The 18,459-nt window shown below is 37.4% G+C and overlaps 1 protein-coding gene across 7 annotated transcripts in view; it reads left to right on the top strand.

Annotated features, from left to right (window-relative positions):
- The window catches only part of Zfand4 (zinc finger AN1-type containing 4), a 94,473-nt gene extending 76,572 nt beyond the window's left edge, over nucleotides 1-17,901 (top strand). For 6 of the 7 annotated variants that reach the window (XM_038319856.1, XM_038319857.1, XM_038319854.1 and 3 more), the window contains 2 exons: nucleotides 15,930-16,047; nucleotides 17,062-17,901. In XM_038319856.1, coding sequence (XP_038175784.1) covers nucleotides 15,930-16,047; nucleotides 17,062-17,197 — 254 coding nt within the window. In that variant the 3' untranslated portion in view covers nucleotides 17,198-17,901. Of the gene's footprint in view, nucleotides 1-15,929; nucleotides 16,048-17,061 lie in introns of those variants that run through there. The other variant, XM_038319858.1, reaches the window with a different exon arrangement.
- The last annotated feature ends 558 nt before the right edge of the window (nucleotides 17,902-18,459 follow it).

The following is an 18,459-nucleotide window of genomic DNA, read 5'->3' as shown; positions in this document are numbered from 1 at the left end:
GGGATAATACCTGGGGTTCTGGGTCGCAGGACATCACATGGGATAACCAGAACTGGGTGGCTGACATGTGAACAGACCCTTTTGTAGGGTATCAACTTTATTCTTTTGCAGTTGTTCTAACCTCCATTTGTTGAAAAGACTGTTTTTACCCATTGAATGGTCTTGGCAACCCTGTTAAAAATTGTTTGGCCATATATGGTGTAAACTTGTATTGCTGAGATACACTGTTCTAGCCTGCTGGTCTTCATGTTTGTGCCAGTACCATTCATTTTTGTTTACTGTCATATATCCTCTTTTTTAAAGATATAAAATGAAATTATTTAAATTTTTTCTTTTTTCATATATTGCATTCTGACTATAGTTTCCCCTCTCTCCTTTCCTCCAAGTATTTCCTTTGCCACAGCCTCTCTCCCCTCAGATCTCCTTTTTCTCCTTTCCCTTCACAAAAGGGCAGGCTTCCCAGGGGGATCAACCCAACATGGCATGTCAAGTTATAATAAGGCTGGATGTGGAAACCCAGTAGGAGGGAAAATGTCCTAAAAGCATGCAAAAGAGTCAGAGATAGCCCCTGTTCCCACTGTTAGGAGTTCTGTACGAACACCAAGCTACACAACCATAACATATGTAGAGGACCTAACTCAGACTCATATAGGCTCCCTGATTGTTGGTTGACTCTCTGAGAGCCCCTGTGAGTCCTGGTTAGTTGATTCTGTGAGTCATTTTCTTATGGTATCACTCTGGCTTCTACAATTCTACAATACTATATTATAAAGATACAGTATTATTAGGAATCATTCCATTGACTTTCCTCCCTCCACCCCCACATTGTGTTTGGTTCTATCCTAGGTCTTTAGGCTATTGAAACGCTGGTTTCTGGCCCACCAGGTAGTGTCAGGCATGGACTCCCTCTTGTGGCATGGGTCTCAATTCGCACCAGTCACTGGTTGGCTGCTCCTACAAGTTTTGTACCACCTTTACCCCAGTACATTTTGCATGCTGGGCTAATTGTAGGTTGAAGGTTTTGTGACTGGAGTGGTGTCCCAATCCATCCACTGGAAGCCTTGCCTTGTTAAAAAAGATGGTTGGTTCATGTTCCATTTACCCTTTGCTAGGAGGCTTCTCTAGAGGTCACCCTCATAGATTTTTGGGAGTTTCCATTGGGCTAAGTTTCTATCTCACCTCCAAGATTCACTCCAATTCCAGTCCTTTCTCCACTCCCTCCACTCCACCATCTAATCCATCCTGTTTCTATCACTACCTTTCCCTAGTCTACCCATGAAATCTATTCAATTTTCCCTTCTCAGGGAGATCCATGCATACCCCCTTGGGCCTTCCTTGTTATTTAGCCTCTTTGGGTCTGGGGATTGTAGCATGATTATCCTTTAGAGCTAATAGTCATTTACAAGTGAATACATACCATGTTTGTCTTTTTGGGTCTGGGTTACCTCACTCGTGATGATTTTTTTGTTTGAATCCATTTGCCTGCAAATTTCATGATTCTTTTTAAAGCTGAGTGATATTCCATCATGTAAATGTGCCATATTTTCTTCATCCATTCTTCAGTTGAGGGGCATCTAGATTGTTTCTGGTTTCTAGCTATCACAAATAGAGCTGCTATGAACATTGCTGAGCAAGTGTCCTTGTGGTATAATGAAGTGTCCTTTATGCCCTTGTGATGGTATAGTTGGGTCTTGAGGGAGATCAATTAACAATTTTCTGAGAAATCACTATATTGATTTCCAAAGTGACTGTACAAATTTGCACTCTCACCAGCAATGAAGGAGTGTTTGCTTTACTCCACATCCTTGCCATTATAAGTTGTCACTTGTGTTTTTGAACGTAGCCATTCTGACAAGGCATAAGATAGAATCTCAGAATAGCTAACTGGGGACCAGCCTCCAGTCAGCATTAGGGCATGCAAAAAAAAAAAATCCATAAATGCAGCGAGGGATAGACATTTCTATCTGAAGGTTAAATAAGGAATCACATGCTTTTTGATTGTAACTTTCTCTTTTACTTCATCTTGAAAAAAATTCCTTTCTGAAAATCTCTTTTGCTCCTCCACATAGTTCTACGTAGCTCCCTAATTAACTCTACACATGCTCCTTGTTGCTCCACATAGCTCTACGTAGCTCCCTAATTAACTCTACACATGTTCCTTGTTGCTCTACATAGCAGTTTCTTCTTTCACAGCAAAGCTCTGGACAATCGTATGTTACATTTTCAGGACCCGACCAATTCTTACAACACAAGATGAGTCACACAGTTTTTCTCAGGCTAGGGAGGTCACATTGACTGAGCAGTGAGTAATGCTTGCCTATACATGTAGCTCTTTCCCAGGCAGAAAACAATTGGCTGAACCTTAAGATTGAGTACATGCAGAAAGTCTTTTGCTGAGAAAGTTAAGTCTACTAAAGTTGCTTCAAGCTCTGACCTTGAATCAGCAATAAACACCTGGGGAAATGACCTCCTGTATTTGTCGCTAGGGGCAACCAGATATCCATCTCCAGGGGTAGCCAGTTTGCTTTGAATTTGTTCTGAAGTTTAAATTTTGATGTCTTTGTGACTGAGAATACTATTACTTTCCTATGTCAGTCTGAATAATGAAAAATATCAGTATTTCTATTCATAAAAATTATACATACTAAGCAGAAATCATCTTCCTGAACACCTGTGTACCCAATAGATGGAATATATACATGAGATAAATACACAAGCAGTGGGAAAGCACCCATAGCTGTTATTAGGGAACAAATGTAGTGGCACATGAGAAAATTTAGAGAGAAGCAACCGGTCATTTACAGTCAGTAACTCCGTGGCTTTTCCAAGTGGGGCTCCCCATCAGAAAGTCATTTGTCTGGTGGGTCCATCTGCTGAACACTAGTTGTTACCTGTTGTATACTCTCATGGCAGCTCTCAGCATCTCAGAATCATTTTGATTTGCATTTCCCTGATGGTTAAGGATACTGAGTATTTCTTTAAGTTCTACTTGGCCATTTGAGATTCCTCTGTTGAAAATTCTCTACTTAGATCTGTACCCCATTTTTAAATTGAATTATTTGGTTTGCTGATAATCCAGTTTCTTGAGGATCTCCTCAAGAAACTGGATATATATGATATTAGCCTTCTGTCAGATATAGGACTGGTAAAATTTTTCCTGTTTTGTCCTGTTGATAGTTTCCTTTGCCGTATAAAAACTTTTCAATTTCATGAGGTTCTGTTTATTAATTGTCCATCTTAGTGCCTACACTTTTGGTATTCTGTTCAGGAAATTGTTTGCAATGTCAATGCATTCAAGTCTATTCTCCACTTTCTCTTCTATCAAGTTCAGTGTATCTAGTTTTATGGTCAGGTCTTTCATTCACTTGGACTTGAGTTTTGTGCAGGGTGATGGATACGGATCTATTTGCATTCTACATGCTAACATCCAGTTAAACCAATACCATTGTTGAACATGCTTTCTTTTTTCTATTGCATATTTCTGACTTCTTTATCAAAAATTAGATATATGTGGTGGATTTATGTCTGGGTCTTCAGTTCAGTTCCATTGAATAACATGTCTGTTTTTATGCTAATACAATGCATTTTTTTATTCCTATAGCTCTGTAGTACAGCTTGAAATTGGGAATGGTGATACCCTCAGAAGTTCTTTTACTGTACACAATTGGTTCAGCGATCCTGGGTTTTTTGTTTTTTTCCTATGAATTTGAGTATTGTTATTCAAGGTCTGTAAAGAATTGTGTGTTGTGTATGCTTCTACTCTTGTTTAAGATATTTTTGTATGGAACTGAATAGAAGACCTAGATATCAATCCACACATCTTTGGACACCTGATTTTTGACAAAGAAGCAAAAATATCAAGTGGAAAAAATAAAGCATATTTAAGCCAGCGTAACTGGATAGCAACATGTAGAAGAATGAAAATAGACTCATATCTATCACCATGCACAAAACTCATGTCGAAATCAAAGACCTCAACATAAAGCCAACCACACTGAACCTTATAGAAGAGAAAGTAGGAAGTACACTTGAATGCATTGGCACAGAAGACCACTTCCTAAATATAACCCCAGCAGCACAGACACTGAGAGAAACAATAAATGTGACCTCCTGAAACGGAAAAGCTTCTGTAAAGCAAAGGACATGGTCAACAAGACAAAATGACAGCCTACAGAATGGGAAAAGATCTTCACTAGCCCCACATCAGACAGAGGGCTGATCTACAAAATATACAAGGAACTTAATTGGTCACCAAAAGAACACATAAGCCAATAAAAAAATGGAGTACAGACCTAAACAGAGAACTCTCAACAGAGGAATCTAAAATGGCTGAAAGACACTTAAGGAAATGTTCAACATCCTTAGTCATCAGAGAAATGCAAATCACAACAACTCTGAGATTCCATTTTACACCTGTAAAAATGGCCAAGCTCAAAAACACTGATGACAACTTATGCTGGAGAGGTTGTGGGGGAAAGGGAACACTTCTGCATTGCTGGTGGGAATGCAAGCTGGTATGGCCCCTTTGGATATCAGTGTGGCAATTTCTCAGAAAATTAGGAAACAACCTTCCTCAAGACCCAGTAATATCACTTTTGGGTATATATCCAAAGGATTCTCAATTGTGCCATAAGGACTTATGCTCAACTATGTTCATAGCAGCTTTGTTTGTCATAGCCAGAACCTGGAAACAACCTAAATGCCCCTTGACCGAAGAATGGATAAGGAAAAATGTGGTACATTTACACAATGGAGTACTACACAGCAGAAAAAAATGACATCTTGAATTTTGCAGGCAAATGGAGCTAGAAAACATTATTTTGATGGAGGTAGGTCATCTGTCTATGTGTTACTTTTATTGGTTAATAAAGAAACTTCCTTAGCCCTTTAATAGGACAGAAAATTAGGTAGGCAGAGTAGACAGAACAGAATTCTGGGAGAAAGAAGGCAGATGCTTCAGGCAGTCGCCATAGGCAGTCGCCATGCCTCTCCTCTCCAAGACACATGCCATGGAGCCAGCTGCCAGGTCATACATGTTGAATCTTTCCTGGTAAGCCACCAACTTGTGGTGCTACACACATTACTAAATATGGGTTAAAGCAAGATGTGGGAATTAGCTAATAAGAGGCTGAAACTAATGGGCCAGACAGTGTTTAAATGAATACAGTTTCCATGTAATTATTTTGGGTGTAAAGCTAGCTAGGCGGCCGGAAGCCGGGGCGGCAGAAATGCAGCCCACAGCTCCTACTACAGAATGGCGCCTAACGTAGATAACTGAATCCACAAAAAGCCTGAAAAAGCTTGAAAAAGAATAGAGCCAAGCATGTTTTCTTGGTAGCAGCAATTTCTCAGGTCTGCTCTGCTTGCTAGAGGCAAGCAAGCGCTCTCATCTAAGAGAGGCTTCCTGACTCAGCTTTAGCTGCAAAACCCTGCAGCTCTTCTAAGAGGTCCTGCCAGGAAATACTTAAACGATGTTGATGAAAAGCTGAACACATGCTTTTTGGTTTTCAGCTGTAGCAGGAAAAAGCTGTGCTGTTTTAAAATGCCGGCTTTCTGGGCTGTCCTGCCAGGGCAAACTCTGACTCTTTCAGGCAGGCAGTCTGACTGAATGTGGTCTGTGAGCAAAATGCTGCTGCTTGCTTGTTGGCAGGGACCTTGAAATGCCATAAAATTGTGGCGATAAACATCGCTACAGCCGGTACCTCAGTCAGGAGGCTGAAAAGCTAAAAAATGGGCTGGATCCAGCTATCAAAGCCACGGTTTTTGTCCTCTCCATAAAGACTCATGTAGTCAAAAAAAAAAAGAGAGAGAGAGATACAATAAAGAGAGATTCAAAGACAAAAAACCTCTAAATGTTTTACAGTGTGTTAAAATATATACAGGCTAAAGGTTAAAGTTCTTAAAAGTAAAAAAAAAACAGAGTAGTAGGGTGTGGTGGTACACACCTTTAATCCCAATGCCTGGGAGACAGGGACAGATCTTTGTGAGTTCAAGGTGTTGTAGCACACACCTTTAATCCCAACATTGGGGGGCAGAGACAGACAGATCTCTGTGAGTTCAAGGACAGCCTGGTCTACAGAGTTATTCTAGGTCAAAGATATACAGAGAACCTGTCTCAAAATGCAAAAAGTTAAAAGTGAAATTAAATGAAATAGAGGTTAAAATAAAGCCACACAAAGATGGAAAATACACAGAGAATCTTGATACTGTATGCTATTATGCTCTCTTTAAATTGAATGCTGAGAAAGGAGCAACAGCTGCTAAAAGATATTTATTTATAAATGCTGCTGAACTAATCCAACATAGATATTTTGAAAATACCTTGACTTCAAAATTTGGATCTAAGGTTATGATGCTTTGGAAAAGTCCTTCTTTTGTTTTCACAGATGATGAGACCCTGTAAATTGCTTTTATCCCAATATGGTATGATATACCATGCCCTCCTGAAAGGTTGCTGTAAAAACCCTCAAAAAATTACTTTGCTCAACTGCCGACTGAGAGAAACCTAGCACACAGGTTACACCATGAAAGATCTGATTAACAGCGCCCCCATTCAGCAGGAAGCAGTTTGGAGAGAAATAACTGCACCCATATTCCCAAATATTGTTTACAAATGTTCTTTTACATTTAAAGGGGGATATGATATAGATATGAATAATTTGCATTGGTATAGATTTTGCTTTATTGATAGAGATTTAAGGCCAATTTTGTTATATGTATATGTATTTCTGCTCTTGAGTAAGGTATTGTGATTATGTAGTTCATTCAAGAATATAGTATATAATTAAGAAATATAGGCTAATAGATAATGATCTATAATAGTCAAGTTTATAGTCATGTTAGATTTTGAGGTAACCCAGACACAGACAGTTATCACATGTACTCACTCATAGGTGGTTTTTAAAAATAAAGCAAAGAAAACCAGCCTGCAGAGAACCTAGACAACAGTGAGGACACTAAGAGAGACTTGCTTAGATCTAACCTACATGGGAAGGAGAAACAGACAGATCTCCTGAGTAAACTGGGAGCATGGGGACCTTGGGGGAGGGTTGAAGGCGGAGGGGAGAAGCAGACAGGGGAGCAGAGAAAAATGTAAAGCTCAATAAAAATCTATTTAAAAACCATACAATAACAATAATCCCAATAATAATAAATAAAAACCATGCCATATCTTTAAAAAGATATTTTTGTTTATTGATACAAATTTAAGGTTATTTTTGTTAGAACATTCTGTACATATGTTTCTACTCTTGTTTAAGGTATTGTACCTATGCAGCTCATTTAACAATGTAATATAAATTTCTCATCCTTGAAAGCTGTTACTACAAACTATCTAGGATAATAAAGAAATACAGGTTGGTAGTTAGTCACCTATTACAATCAAACTTGTAATCAAGTTAGGCATGTTTTCAAGGTCTAACATAGATATATATTTTAGGTAGACAGGCGGTTTTCAAATACTTCAGAGATCTACAGAATATGGCATTTAAGATGCTTTAATACTATAAGGGTTTATATGACAATGAGACATGTCTGCTCCTGGCAGCACTGATCTACTTCAGTGAAGATGCTGTGCATCAAAGAAACTTTATTTGGACTTTGTTTTCTTTGTGACAAAAGTTAGTCACTGGGCAAGAAACTGCCCTTCCCATGACTGCTAACTTTATGCTGTCCAAATTGGACAAGAAGGACACAAAAGAAAGCTACTGTCAAACCTTGCCAAGATATGGTGGAGAAGTTCTTCAAAATCCCTGCTTCACAGAAAAGTCTGTCATATATCCTAGGCTTGTAGGCCAAAGATGGATGCCCTAATGTTACAGAAGAACCTTGGTTGATTGTCCATGTAGCCAACTGTTTCTGTCATTTCTATAGTTTTGGAAGTTGTTTGCTCTGCTTTCCTGTTTACTTAGGTAATATATCCTTCTTGGTTCTCTGATGGAGTTGAAGACTAGATAGTTACAGTTTTCTTTCTTACTAAATTAAAAAAGAAACTCAAAACAGAGTTATAAGTATGTAAGGTTGAGAGATACGAAAGGATAGTTTGGGGTTGGTAATACAAGTTAGGATAGAAAGTAAATTGGGTATAAAACTTTCAACTCATCAAGATAGGATGAGTAATGGATTATTTTCTCTGAATTTGTCAAATATAAATGGATTGGACATTGTGAATGTAATTCTTTTCTGATAATTGTTCTTATTGTATATAGTTTTAGTATTTTAAAGTTAAAACTGTTTTTATTTAAACAAAAGGGGGAAATGTTGTGTTATATTTTGATTGCATTTTGGCAATAAAGCTTGCTTTGAATTAGAGGGCAGAATTAGCCACTAGCTGACCAAAATTAACCATAGAGGTTTTGGGGGACTGAGATCAGACAGAGAGACAGGAAGTAGTAAAGCAGGGCTTAGAGAGGTTCTCAGTCCTGGATAGAGAAACAGAAGAAATAAGAGGTCACTAGTGACTTCTCTGATTATTCAGGTTCTTACCCCAATATCTGACTCCCAATTCTTTATTGGTAAAGAATAATTAGGTGAATGCAACAATTGTGTTGGAATTTAGATAGGGATTATGTTGAATCTGTAGATTGCTTTTGGTAAGGTGTTCACTTTATTATATTAATTCGATCCATGAGAATAGGAGATCTTTTCACTTCTGGTGTCTTCTTCAATTTCTTTTCTTCAAAGTTATTGTAATAGAGGTCTTTCATTTTCTAGGTTAGAGTTACCTCAAGATATTTTTATATTATTTTTGGCTATTGTGAAGGATGCTGTTTTCCTGATTTCTTTCTCAGCTCATTTTTTGTTGATATATAGGAGGGCTACTGATTCTTTTGACTTAATCTTGTATCCCTCCACTTTGCTGAAGGTGTTTATCAGCTGTAGGAGTTCCCTGGTAGAATTTTTGGGGTTGTTCATATATACTATCTTGTCTACAAATAGTGATACTTTGACTTCTTCCTTTCCAGTTTCTGTCCTTTTGATCTCCTTTAATTGTCTTATTGCTCTAACTAGAACTTCAAGTATTATATTGAATAGATATGGAGAGACTGGACAGCCTTGTTTTGTTCCAGATTTTAGTAGAATTGCTTTGCATTTCTCTTCATTTAATTTGATGTTGGCTATAAGCTTGTTATAAATTGGCTTTATTATGCTTAGGTATATCCCTTGTGTCCCTGATCTCTCCACAGCTTTTTTCGTGAAGGCGTGCTGGGTTTTGTGAAAGGCTTTTTCAGCATCTAGTGAGATGATCATTTTTTTTCTCTCAAATTGTTTATATGGTGGATTACATGGACAGATTCTCATATATTGAACCATCCCTGTATTTGGGATGAAGGCTACTTGATCATGGTAGATGATCTATTAATGTGTTCTTGGATCTAGTTTGACAGTATTTTATTGAGTGTTTTTGCATCAATGTTCATGAAGGATATTGGTCTGTAATTTTTTTCTTTGCTGAATCTTTGTGTGGTTTGGGTGTCAGGGTGATTGTGGCCTTAAAAAATGAATTGGGCAATGTTTCTTCTGTTTTTGTTTTGTGGAATAATTTGAGGAGTATTGGTATTAGCTCTTTGAATGTCTGGTAGAATTCCGTGCTAAAATCATCTGTCCCTGGGCTGGTTTTTTGTTTGTTTGTTTTTGTTTTTTTGAATTTTTTTATTTATGAGACTTTTAATGACTGCTTCTATTTCTTAGGGATTATAGGTTTATTTAAATTGTTTATCTGATCTTGATTTAACTTTGGTAAATGGTATATATCAAGAAAATTATTTATTTCTTATAGAATATCCCAGTTCTGTGAAGTACAGGTTTGAAGTATGACCTAATGATTCTTTGTATTTCTTCAATGTCTGTAATTATTTCCACCTACTCATTTCTGATTGTTAATCTGGATTTTCTATCTATGTCTTTTAATTTTAATAATGGTCTGTCTATCTTATTGATTTTTCTCAAAGAACCATCTGTTTCTTGATTCTTTATATTCTCTTTATTTCTATTTTATTGATTTCAGCCCTCAGTTTATTTCCTACCATCTACTCCTCTTGGGTGTGTTTGCTTCTTTTTGTTCTAGAGCTTTCAGGTGTGCTGTTAAATTGCTAGTATGCAATCTCTGCAATTTACTTATGAGGGCACTTAGTGCTGTGAACTTTACTTTTAGCTCACTTTCATTGTATCCCATAAGTTTGGGTATATCGTGCATTTTCATTGAATTCTAGAAAGTCTTTAATTTTCTTTTTTCCTTCTGCCTTGACCCAGTAGTCATTTAGTAGAGAGTTGTTCAGTTTCCATGAGATTGTAGGTTTTCTATTGTTTCGGTTGTTAATATCCAGTTTTAATCCATGGTGATCTGATAGGATGCAGATTAGTTTTTTTTTTTTTAAATTTTCGTCTATCTGTTGAGACTTGCTCTGTGACTGAGTATGTGGTCAGTTTTGGAGAATGTTCCATGAGATGCTGAGAAGAAAGTGTATTCTTTTGTGGTTGGGTAAAATGTTCTGTAGACATGTTAGATTCATTTGGTCAATAGTGTCTGTTAGCTCCATTATTTCTCTCTTTACTTTTTGTCTGGATGGCTTGTCTGTTGTTGAGGGTAAGATACTGAAGTCTCTACAATGTGTGATTGTTGATGTATAATTTAATCTTTAGTGGTTTTTCCCTTATAAATGCATATACCATTGTGTTTGGAGCATAGATATTAAGAATTTAAAAAATCATCCTGGTTTATTTTTCCTTTGATTAACATGTATTCTTTCTGTCTCTTTTGATTAACTTTGGTTTGAAATCTATTTTCTTGGATATTGGAGTGGTTATACCAGCTTGTTTCTTATGTCCATTTGCTTAGAAACATTTTTCCAACACTTTTCTCTAAGGTAATAATCTATTTTTGATGTTGAGGTGTGTTTCTTTTATGCAACAGCAGGATGGATCCTGGTTTTGCATCCATTCTGTTAGCCTATGTATTTTTATTGGGGAATTAAGTCTATTGATATTGAGAAACATCAATGACCAATGATTGTTAATTCTTGTCATTACATTGTTGTTGTTGTTGGTGGTGGTGGTGCTACTGCTGCTGTTGCTGCTGTTGCTGGTGGTGGTGGTGGTGCATGCATATGCATATGTGTGTGTGCGTGTGTGTGTGTGTGTTTCTCTTCTTAAAGTTTTGCTGGTGTATTTATTTATTGCCTGTATTTTTTGTGGGTGTAGTTAACCTCTTGGGTTAAAGTGTTCCTTCTAGTACCTTTTGTAGGGCTGGATTTGTGGAGCGATGTTTAAATTTGACTTTACAGTGGAATATCTTGTTTTCTCCATCTATGTGAGTGAAAGTTTTGCTGAGTATAATAATCTGGGCTGGCATCTGTGTTCTCTTATAGTCTGAAGGATATATGTCCAGGCCCTTCTGGCTTTTAGAATCTCCAGTGAGAAGTTGGGTGTAATTATAATAGGTCTTCTTTTATATGTTATTTGACCTTTTTATTTTGCAACTTTTAAACTCTGTCTTTGTTTTGTGTGTTTAGTGTTAATTATGTCGTGTGGGGACCTTTCTTTTCTGGTCCAATCTATTTGGTGTTCTGTAAGCTTCTTATACCTTTATAGCCATGTCCTTCTTTAGGGTAGCAACATTTTCTTCTATGATTTTGTTAAAAAATCTTTTCTAAGCCTTTGAGTTGGAATTCTTCTTCTTCTTGTTCTTGTTCTTCTCCTTCTCCTTCTCCTCCTCCTCCTCCTCCTCCCCCTTCTCCTTCTCCTCCTCCTCCTCCCCCTTCTCCTTCTCCTTCTCCTCCTCCTCCTTCTCCTCCTTCTCCTCGTCCTCCTCCCCCCCTCCTCCACCTCTTCCTCCTCCTCCCCCTCCTCATCCTCCTCCTCTTCCTCCTCCTCCCCCTCCTCATCCTCCTCTTCTTCCTCCTCCTCCTTTTCTTAGGTTTGGTCTTTTCATGCTATGTTTGATATCAGGGATTTTTAGATTTAACATTTTCTTTGACCAGATTTATCTATTTCTTCTGTCATTTCTTCAACACCTGAGATTTTCTCTTCTATCTCTTATATTCTTTTGGTGATACTTGCATATGTAGTTACTGTTTGCTTACCTAGATTTTCTATTTCCACAGTTCCCTCACTTTGTGTTTTCCTTATTGCTTCTATTTTCATTTTTAGATCTTGAATAGTTTTAATCATTTTCTTCAACTGTTTTTTTTCTTGGATTTCTTTAAGGGATTTTTTAATTTCCTCCAATTGATTATGTTTTCCTGGATTTCTTTGAGGGATTTGTTCATTTCCTCTTTACAGACCTGTATTATCTTTATAAAGTTAGTTTTGTGGTTGTTTTCTTGTAATCCAACTGTGTTGGAATATTCAGGGCTTGCTGTAAACAGATGGTGCGCTCTGGTGGTGGCATGTTGCTCTGGATATTGTTGATTGTGTTCTTACACTGGTGTTTAGGCATCTGGGTTTAGGATGGTTATAAGCTAGGTGCTGATTTCTAAGTTTGACTTTGTAGGATGGGTCTTTTGTTTCCTGGTTTCTGTTTCTCTGGTCTTCTTGCCAGGGTAGGCAGTGATTGAGTAGGGTCTCTGTTCAAGCTGGGGACTGGATATCTGGCAGCTGGAGTGGCCGCTGGTTTAGTCAGGGGTCCTTTTTGGTTCTACGTGCCAGTGTAGCCTATGGGGATCTGGGTGCTGGTGTGGCCTCTGGTGGAACAGAGGCCTTCTGCCCAAGGTGTGACACATGTATCCTCTTTTAATGTTAGAGATGTTATTTTCCCTGATGCACATTCAGGTCTATCCTGCTCTCAGGATAGAGTCTTTGGGGAGTTTACTCTGTTGTCATCTCTGCCTTCTGGCCTTTGCTACTGCACCACTCCTTCTCCCATCCATCCACTGCTTTCCTGACACAGCTGCTGCTGAGGGCCAGCCCCCTGGGTGCTCTGGCACTGTTATATGAGTTTACGGTCCTTGTAGCTTTGGTGTTCTTTCATTATTTCCCCCTTTTCCCTTCCACATGATGCTGAGGACCAAATTCAGAGCCTTGTTCCTGCTAAGCCCATGGTTTACCACCAAGATTATATTGCCAGTTCTTATTCCACCTCTTTAATTAGATAGCATTAAGTTATTGAATATTTTGTTTTTATTTGCTTTTGTTTTCTTCCTGGTTAGGGTTTTATTTTGTGGTAATAGGGATCAAATTCAAGGCCTTGAGCATTCCAAGGAAATCATTTACTAGTAAGCTATACCCCAACCCTTTTTCTTCTGTTTTAAATTTCTTTCTGTCCCCATGTAACCTTTCTGGGGTTTGATCTAACTTCTATTGAAGGCATCAGGAACTGTCAAAAACCCATAATTCCCCAAACTAGAGCCTATGACACCTGCTGCTGTTTCCTTATCCTGGGTAACAAGAAGGATCCGTATATCCTTAAAATAAATTAGTAAGTTCTTTTTCTGGTTCTCTGTACTATCAGGTATCCTTTAGAGATTTTACCTATTATTGTAGTTACAGCTATCAGCTTCAGACAGCTGACTATCAAGTTTGCATTTGGAACATTAATTTGTCATCCTTTCGATTTCTGTTGGGTGAGTGACTATTGCATTATATCAAATATTTAGCTAGGAACCATAACGGAGTTAGTTATTACAAATATCTTTCATCCTGTTCAGAGAAGTACCCCTCACTTGAGTGTTACTTCCTTTTCCTTATGTTTGACACACGTAGGAGAGGATGCTCTGGAGAAGAGTTGATAATTGTAATGTCTTACAGGATAAGTAGAAGAAGAAATTATGGATGCCATTTTAGTTAGAGAAATGCTTAAAATGGTAAATGGCAGGAAATGTCTCTGGAAAGGCAGCCTTCAATACCAATTAAAATATTACAATGGCATATAATAGCAATGACTCATAGCATAGAATAGTTATCTCTGAATGGGTTGAGGTTTTCATCGAAAAGATATATATATATATATATATATATATATTAGAGAGAGAGAGAGAGAGAGAGAGAGAGAGAGAGAGAGAGAGAGAGAGAACGGGGAGTCAAGCAGATACCAGCCAGTCATCGAGGAAACAAGACATGTAGAAAATGAGGTAACATCATGGCCACGTGGCAATACATAGACTAATAGAAATGGGTTAATTTAAGATGAAAGAGCTAGAAATGTGCCTGTGCCATTGGCCAAACAATGTTGTAATTAATATAGTTTCTGTGTGATGACTCAGGTCTGGATGGCTGGGAAACGAAGCTTTAGTCTCCACTTACAAATGGTGCCCAACTTGGGACCCAAACCTATGACCCTGAGATTAAGAGTTTATGTGGGAGATCATTCTATGTGTTGTTTTTATTGGTTAGTGAATAAAGAAACTGCCTTGGCCTGTTGATAGGGCAGAACTTAGGTAGGCGGGGAAAACTGGACTGAATACTGGATGAAAGAAGGTGAAGGGAGAAGCCATGGATCCACTGCCTGAGACAGATGCCGGGAACTTTATCTGATAAGCCACAGCCACGTGGCAATACACAGATTAATAGAAATGGGTTAAATTAATTAGAGTTAGCCAATAAGAAGCTAGAGCTAATAGGTCAAGCAGTGATTTAATTAATACAGTTTCTGTGTGATTATTTTGGGTCTAAGTTAGCCAGGCGGCTGGGAACCAAAAATCAGCCTTCTCCTCCAACAAAGAGTCTCATACCTTTTTCAGTGATGGAGAATGACTATACACCATGAACAGTACCCTGAACATTCCTATGACTAGTTTTTGCTCTATTCCTTGGCCTTTGAATACTAACAGAAATCTCTGTGCACTTGTATTGTTCCTTTTAACAGCTATGGACAGCACCTTTGAATGTCTCTGCTTACGACATTTTGGTCCATTTCAAAAACTATATAACTCAGCAATTAATGATTAACTTATTTATTTTATTATAACAAATGTGCTCCTGTTTTAAAACCAAAACATCAAATTGTTACAATGGTATAGAATTTAATAAATATATTTGGAAAGCTAGAGGTTCCTGTAGAATTAAACTAAATATAGTCACCATTGATAATGTCTTTTATACAATTATAACACACTTAAAATGTTCAGAGACAGCTGGGTGTGGTAGATGACAGCTCCAATTCCAGCATTTGGGAGGCAGAAGCAGACAGATACCTAAATTTGAGGCCAGCCTGGTCTACCTAGTGAGTTTAAGGACAGTCAGGGCTATGTAGAGAGACCATGTCTCTAAAAACCAAAACAATAACAAAAACAAGATGTTCAAAGGCTTTTTCCATATGTAAACTGAGTTTGCATTAAATGCACTTAAAACATTGTTTTACTATTTCCTTTAAAGAGTTTTTTCTTTACTTTTGAGACTCCAACTTCCCTCTCAACAAGGACCTCCTCTCCCATGAAGAATGGGACAGGTACATGTCATGGTAGAAGCCAAGGACTTGCAGGGTTAATTTTCTCTTTCTACTATATAGGTCTCTTAGTTATTGAATTCAGGCTGCCTTTCCCTTAGACCCTTTCATTAGCCCCTGTATTATCTTCAAGGTAATCAAATTGAAATTTTGAAACAAGCATCTTGTCTATTGTTGACAAATTTACTTTGTGTGGTGTAAAAGATCAGTTTCATGATATTCTGGTACTTCTTGGTATTTACAAAGAGAATGATTATATTGTTTCAAGAGGGTCCAACAGATAGGATTTTTCTTAAATTTTTTTAAATCTTTGCTATACTGTATTAAGTTGGTTACCATTAGGTGTGGTCAAAACAGTATTAGTGTATACAAGAAGACCTAAGAAATCCAAATCCTAGTTAGAAATATCAAATGCCCTTGTAGATTTCATAATTCTTTTAGACATAAAATATTACAAATTTAATTTGTATAGACTAAGTCAGTAATGTTATACTTAGTAGCTGTTCAAATTTAGAATTTTAAATTAATGAGGCATTCTTTCTCTAAACAGGAGAAAGCACCCACCACCTTCCACCTGTGAAAGCCCCTCTTCAAACAAAGAAGAAAATAATGAAACATTGTTTTCTTTGTGGAAAGAAAACAGGACTGGCCACTAGCTTCGAATGCAGGCACGTGTCCCTGAAGAAACTGAGAGACTTTCTTTGTGGGGATTCAGCATGGGGATTATGTAGAACAAAACGATGTTTAAATGATCACTTACAATATCAAGATGATGTTCTAGTCGCAACCCTCAGATGAATTCCTAATTGGCCCGAGAGAGATAGCTCATCAGTTTTCAAAAGGCATAAGTAGAGATTGCACTGTCATTGAACCAGGACATTTAAGCCAATTGGTTTGTTTGAATGTGGTTTAGAAGAGCCCTTCCTTCTAGATTCTATTTTAAGTTCAATCAAGTTTAACCAAAATTGACATTTACTGTATATTTTAACATTTTGTACAGTTATTTCAAGACATATGGATATATATACTTAAAATGGTTATTTTTTCTTTTCATAAATATGTCTTTATTATATTAGCATTGATTGATATCTGCTGTTAGTGTGAGGATAACCATTGAAAAGAATTTTGGCCTTTTAGAGTGTATTCTACTCATATAAAAATAACATATTTTTTGTTTTACACTCTCTCATGTCATTGCTTTTTGTTAGTTTGCAGTTTGTGTTTATTTTACAAGACAGCATCATGTAAATGTGGCTGGCCTAGATCTTGCTATGTACACCAGGCTGGCCTTGATTCACAAAGATCTGATTGCCTTGCCTTCATCCTCCTGCTAAGATTAAAAACACCATGCCCAGCCATAAACAGCTAATTTTTATATAGCCTAATTTTCTCATGAAACTTCATTTCTTAGAATTCAGATTTACTAAGTGTGAGAGATATGATGGACATGTTACCAGCTTTTCAGTTTTCCTTTTACTTCAAAAAGATATATACCTGTCATTCATAAACAGTTACTGTGTTCTTTTGGGGGCTTTATACTTATGAGTGGAACTGTCAGTGCTGAAATTTCTGAGGAGACCCCGAGGGCTTTTGTTGTACTACCTGAAGTCACTCTTCCCTCCTAAGGAGATGAGCCCTCTATGGAAACCTAACTATTCATATGAACTTTTTTTGTGCTTTAGATGTGGAAACAACTTCTGTGCATCTCATCGCTATGCAGAAACTCACGGCTGTACCTATGACTACAAGAGCGCAGGGAGGAGATACTTACAGGAGGCGAACCCTGTGGTTAATGCACCAAAACTTCCCAAAATCTAACTCTCCTCTGCACTTTCCTGCTCTGCCTGAGGAATCCTATTATATTGACAGAAGAAATATTGTTTAGACTGCATTATTTTTGTTCGACTCCAAAAGATTTGCCAAATAACAAGAGCACACGGTGCTCACTGTTGGAGAATGAAAATGCCTATTGTATTGATGTCTTTTTTCTTTGGTGAATCAAAAATTTTAAAAGTAGTTTTACAAACTTTACACTATAATGATTTAGTTTTGTTATTGCATGTCTGTGTTAAGTATTTTATATTTGAGATTGGAATTATTTATTAGACAAATCTCCAAAAGACGCACTTTAAGGAGTTACCATTGGCTGTCTACCCAGGCTTCCATGTTGTACAGAAATGAGTTCTGTAATGGCTCTGTTCAAACTGAGCACGTTTTGTCCTTTTTTCTTTCTTTTCTTGTGGGGATGGGGTAGATGGTAGTTTTTCTTTTTATAAACCCCCAGTGTGAAAGTTTATGCGGTTTACTAGCAAGTTCTTTTTTAAAGAACAATTGTTTTTCCAGTGTGATTTTTAACACATATATTACTTCCAAATTCAGATACGCATTCATATATGTATCCATTCTGTAAAACACATCATGTTAATATAGCATACATTTCTTAAAATACTACTTTTTAAATGGTAGTTTTAAAATAACAGTGTCTTTCTTGTTGCCATTGAAAACAGAAACCAACTTTTTATTTTTCAAAAATGGCTATATATATTTTTAAAAGTCTCACAAATGGTTTATTTTTCTTACATATTGAGTGCTTTACAGGGGAAAATAATATTCTAATAAATATTCAACTTCAAAATGACTTTATTTGATTATTTACAATACATTTTCTTTTATAAAATACTTAGGTACATCAGTGATTTAGTATATTTGGGGAAAATGACGGCCAGTATGAAAGGATTATTTTCAGGTCTCAGGATCATGTTCCTTAGGTGTCATCCATTTTCCACTCAGGACTTTGGAAGGTCACTGAAGTTGATGCCAGGCAGCAGCTGTTTGGCAGCCCAGCTAGTAGCTGTACCTCTGATTTCCTATAGGGATTCCAGGAGGTCGTTTTGGTGCTTCATAGACCACTTACTCCAGTGAGGGTTGCCTGGAGAACTCCTGATACTCTTCCCTTGTTGTAGTGTCTATGCTACTATGTATACTACGATCCTGTCATGCCTGTAGCCTACAGCCTGCACTACAGGACCGTTCACGAGTCAGGCAAGGGCCTGGAGATCGACACACACACATACACACAG

This window comes from Arvicola amphibius, chromosome 2 (assembly GCF_903992535.2).
Source record: "Arvicola amphibius chromosome 2, mArvAmp1.2, whole genome shotgun sequence".
NCBI lineage: Eukaryota > Metazoa > Chordata > Mammalia > Rodentia > Cricetidae > Arvicola > Arvicola amphibius.
Note: the sequence above shows the minus strand (reverse complement) of the source record. Positions and strands in the feature narration are given on the sequence as shown.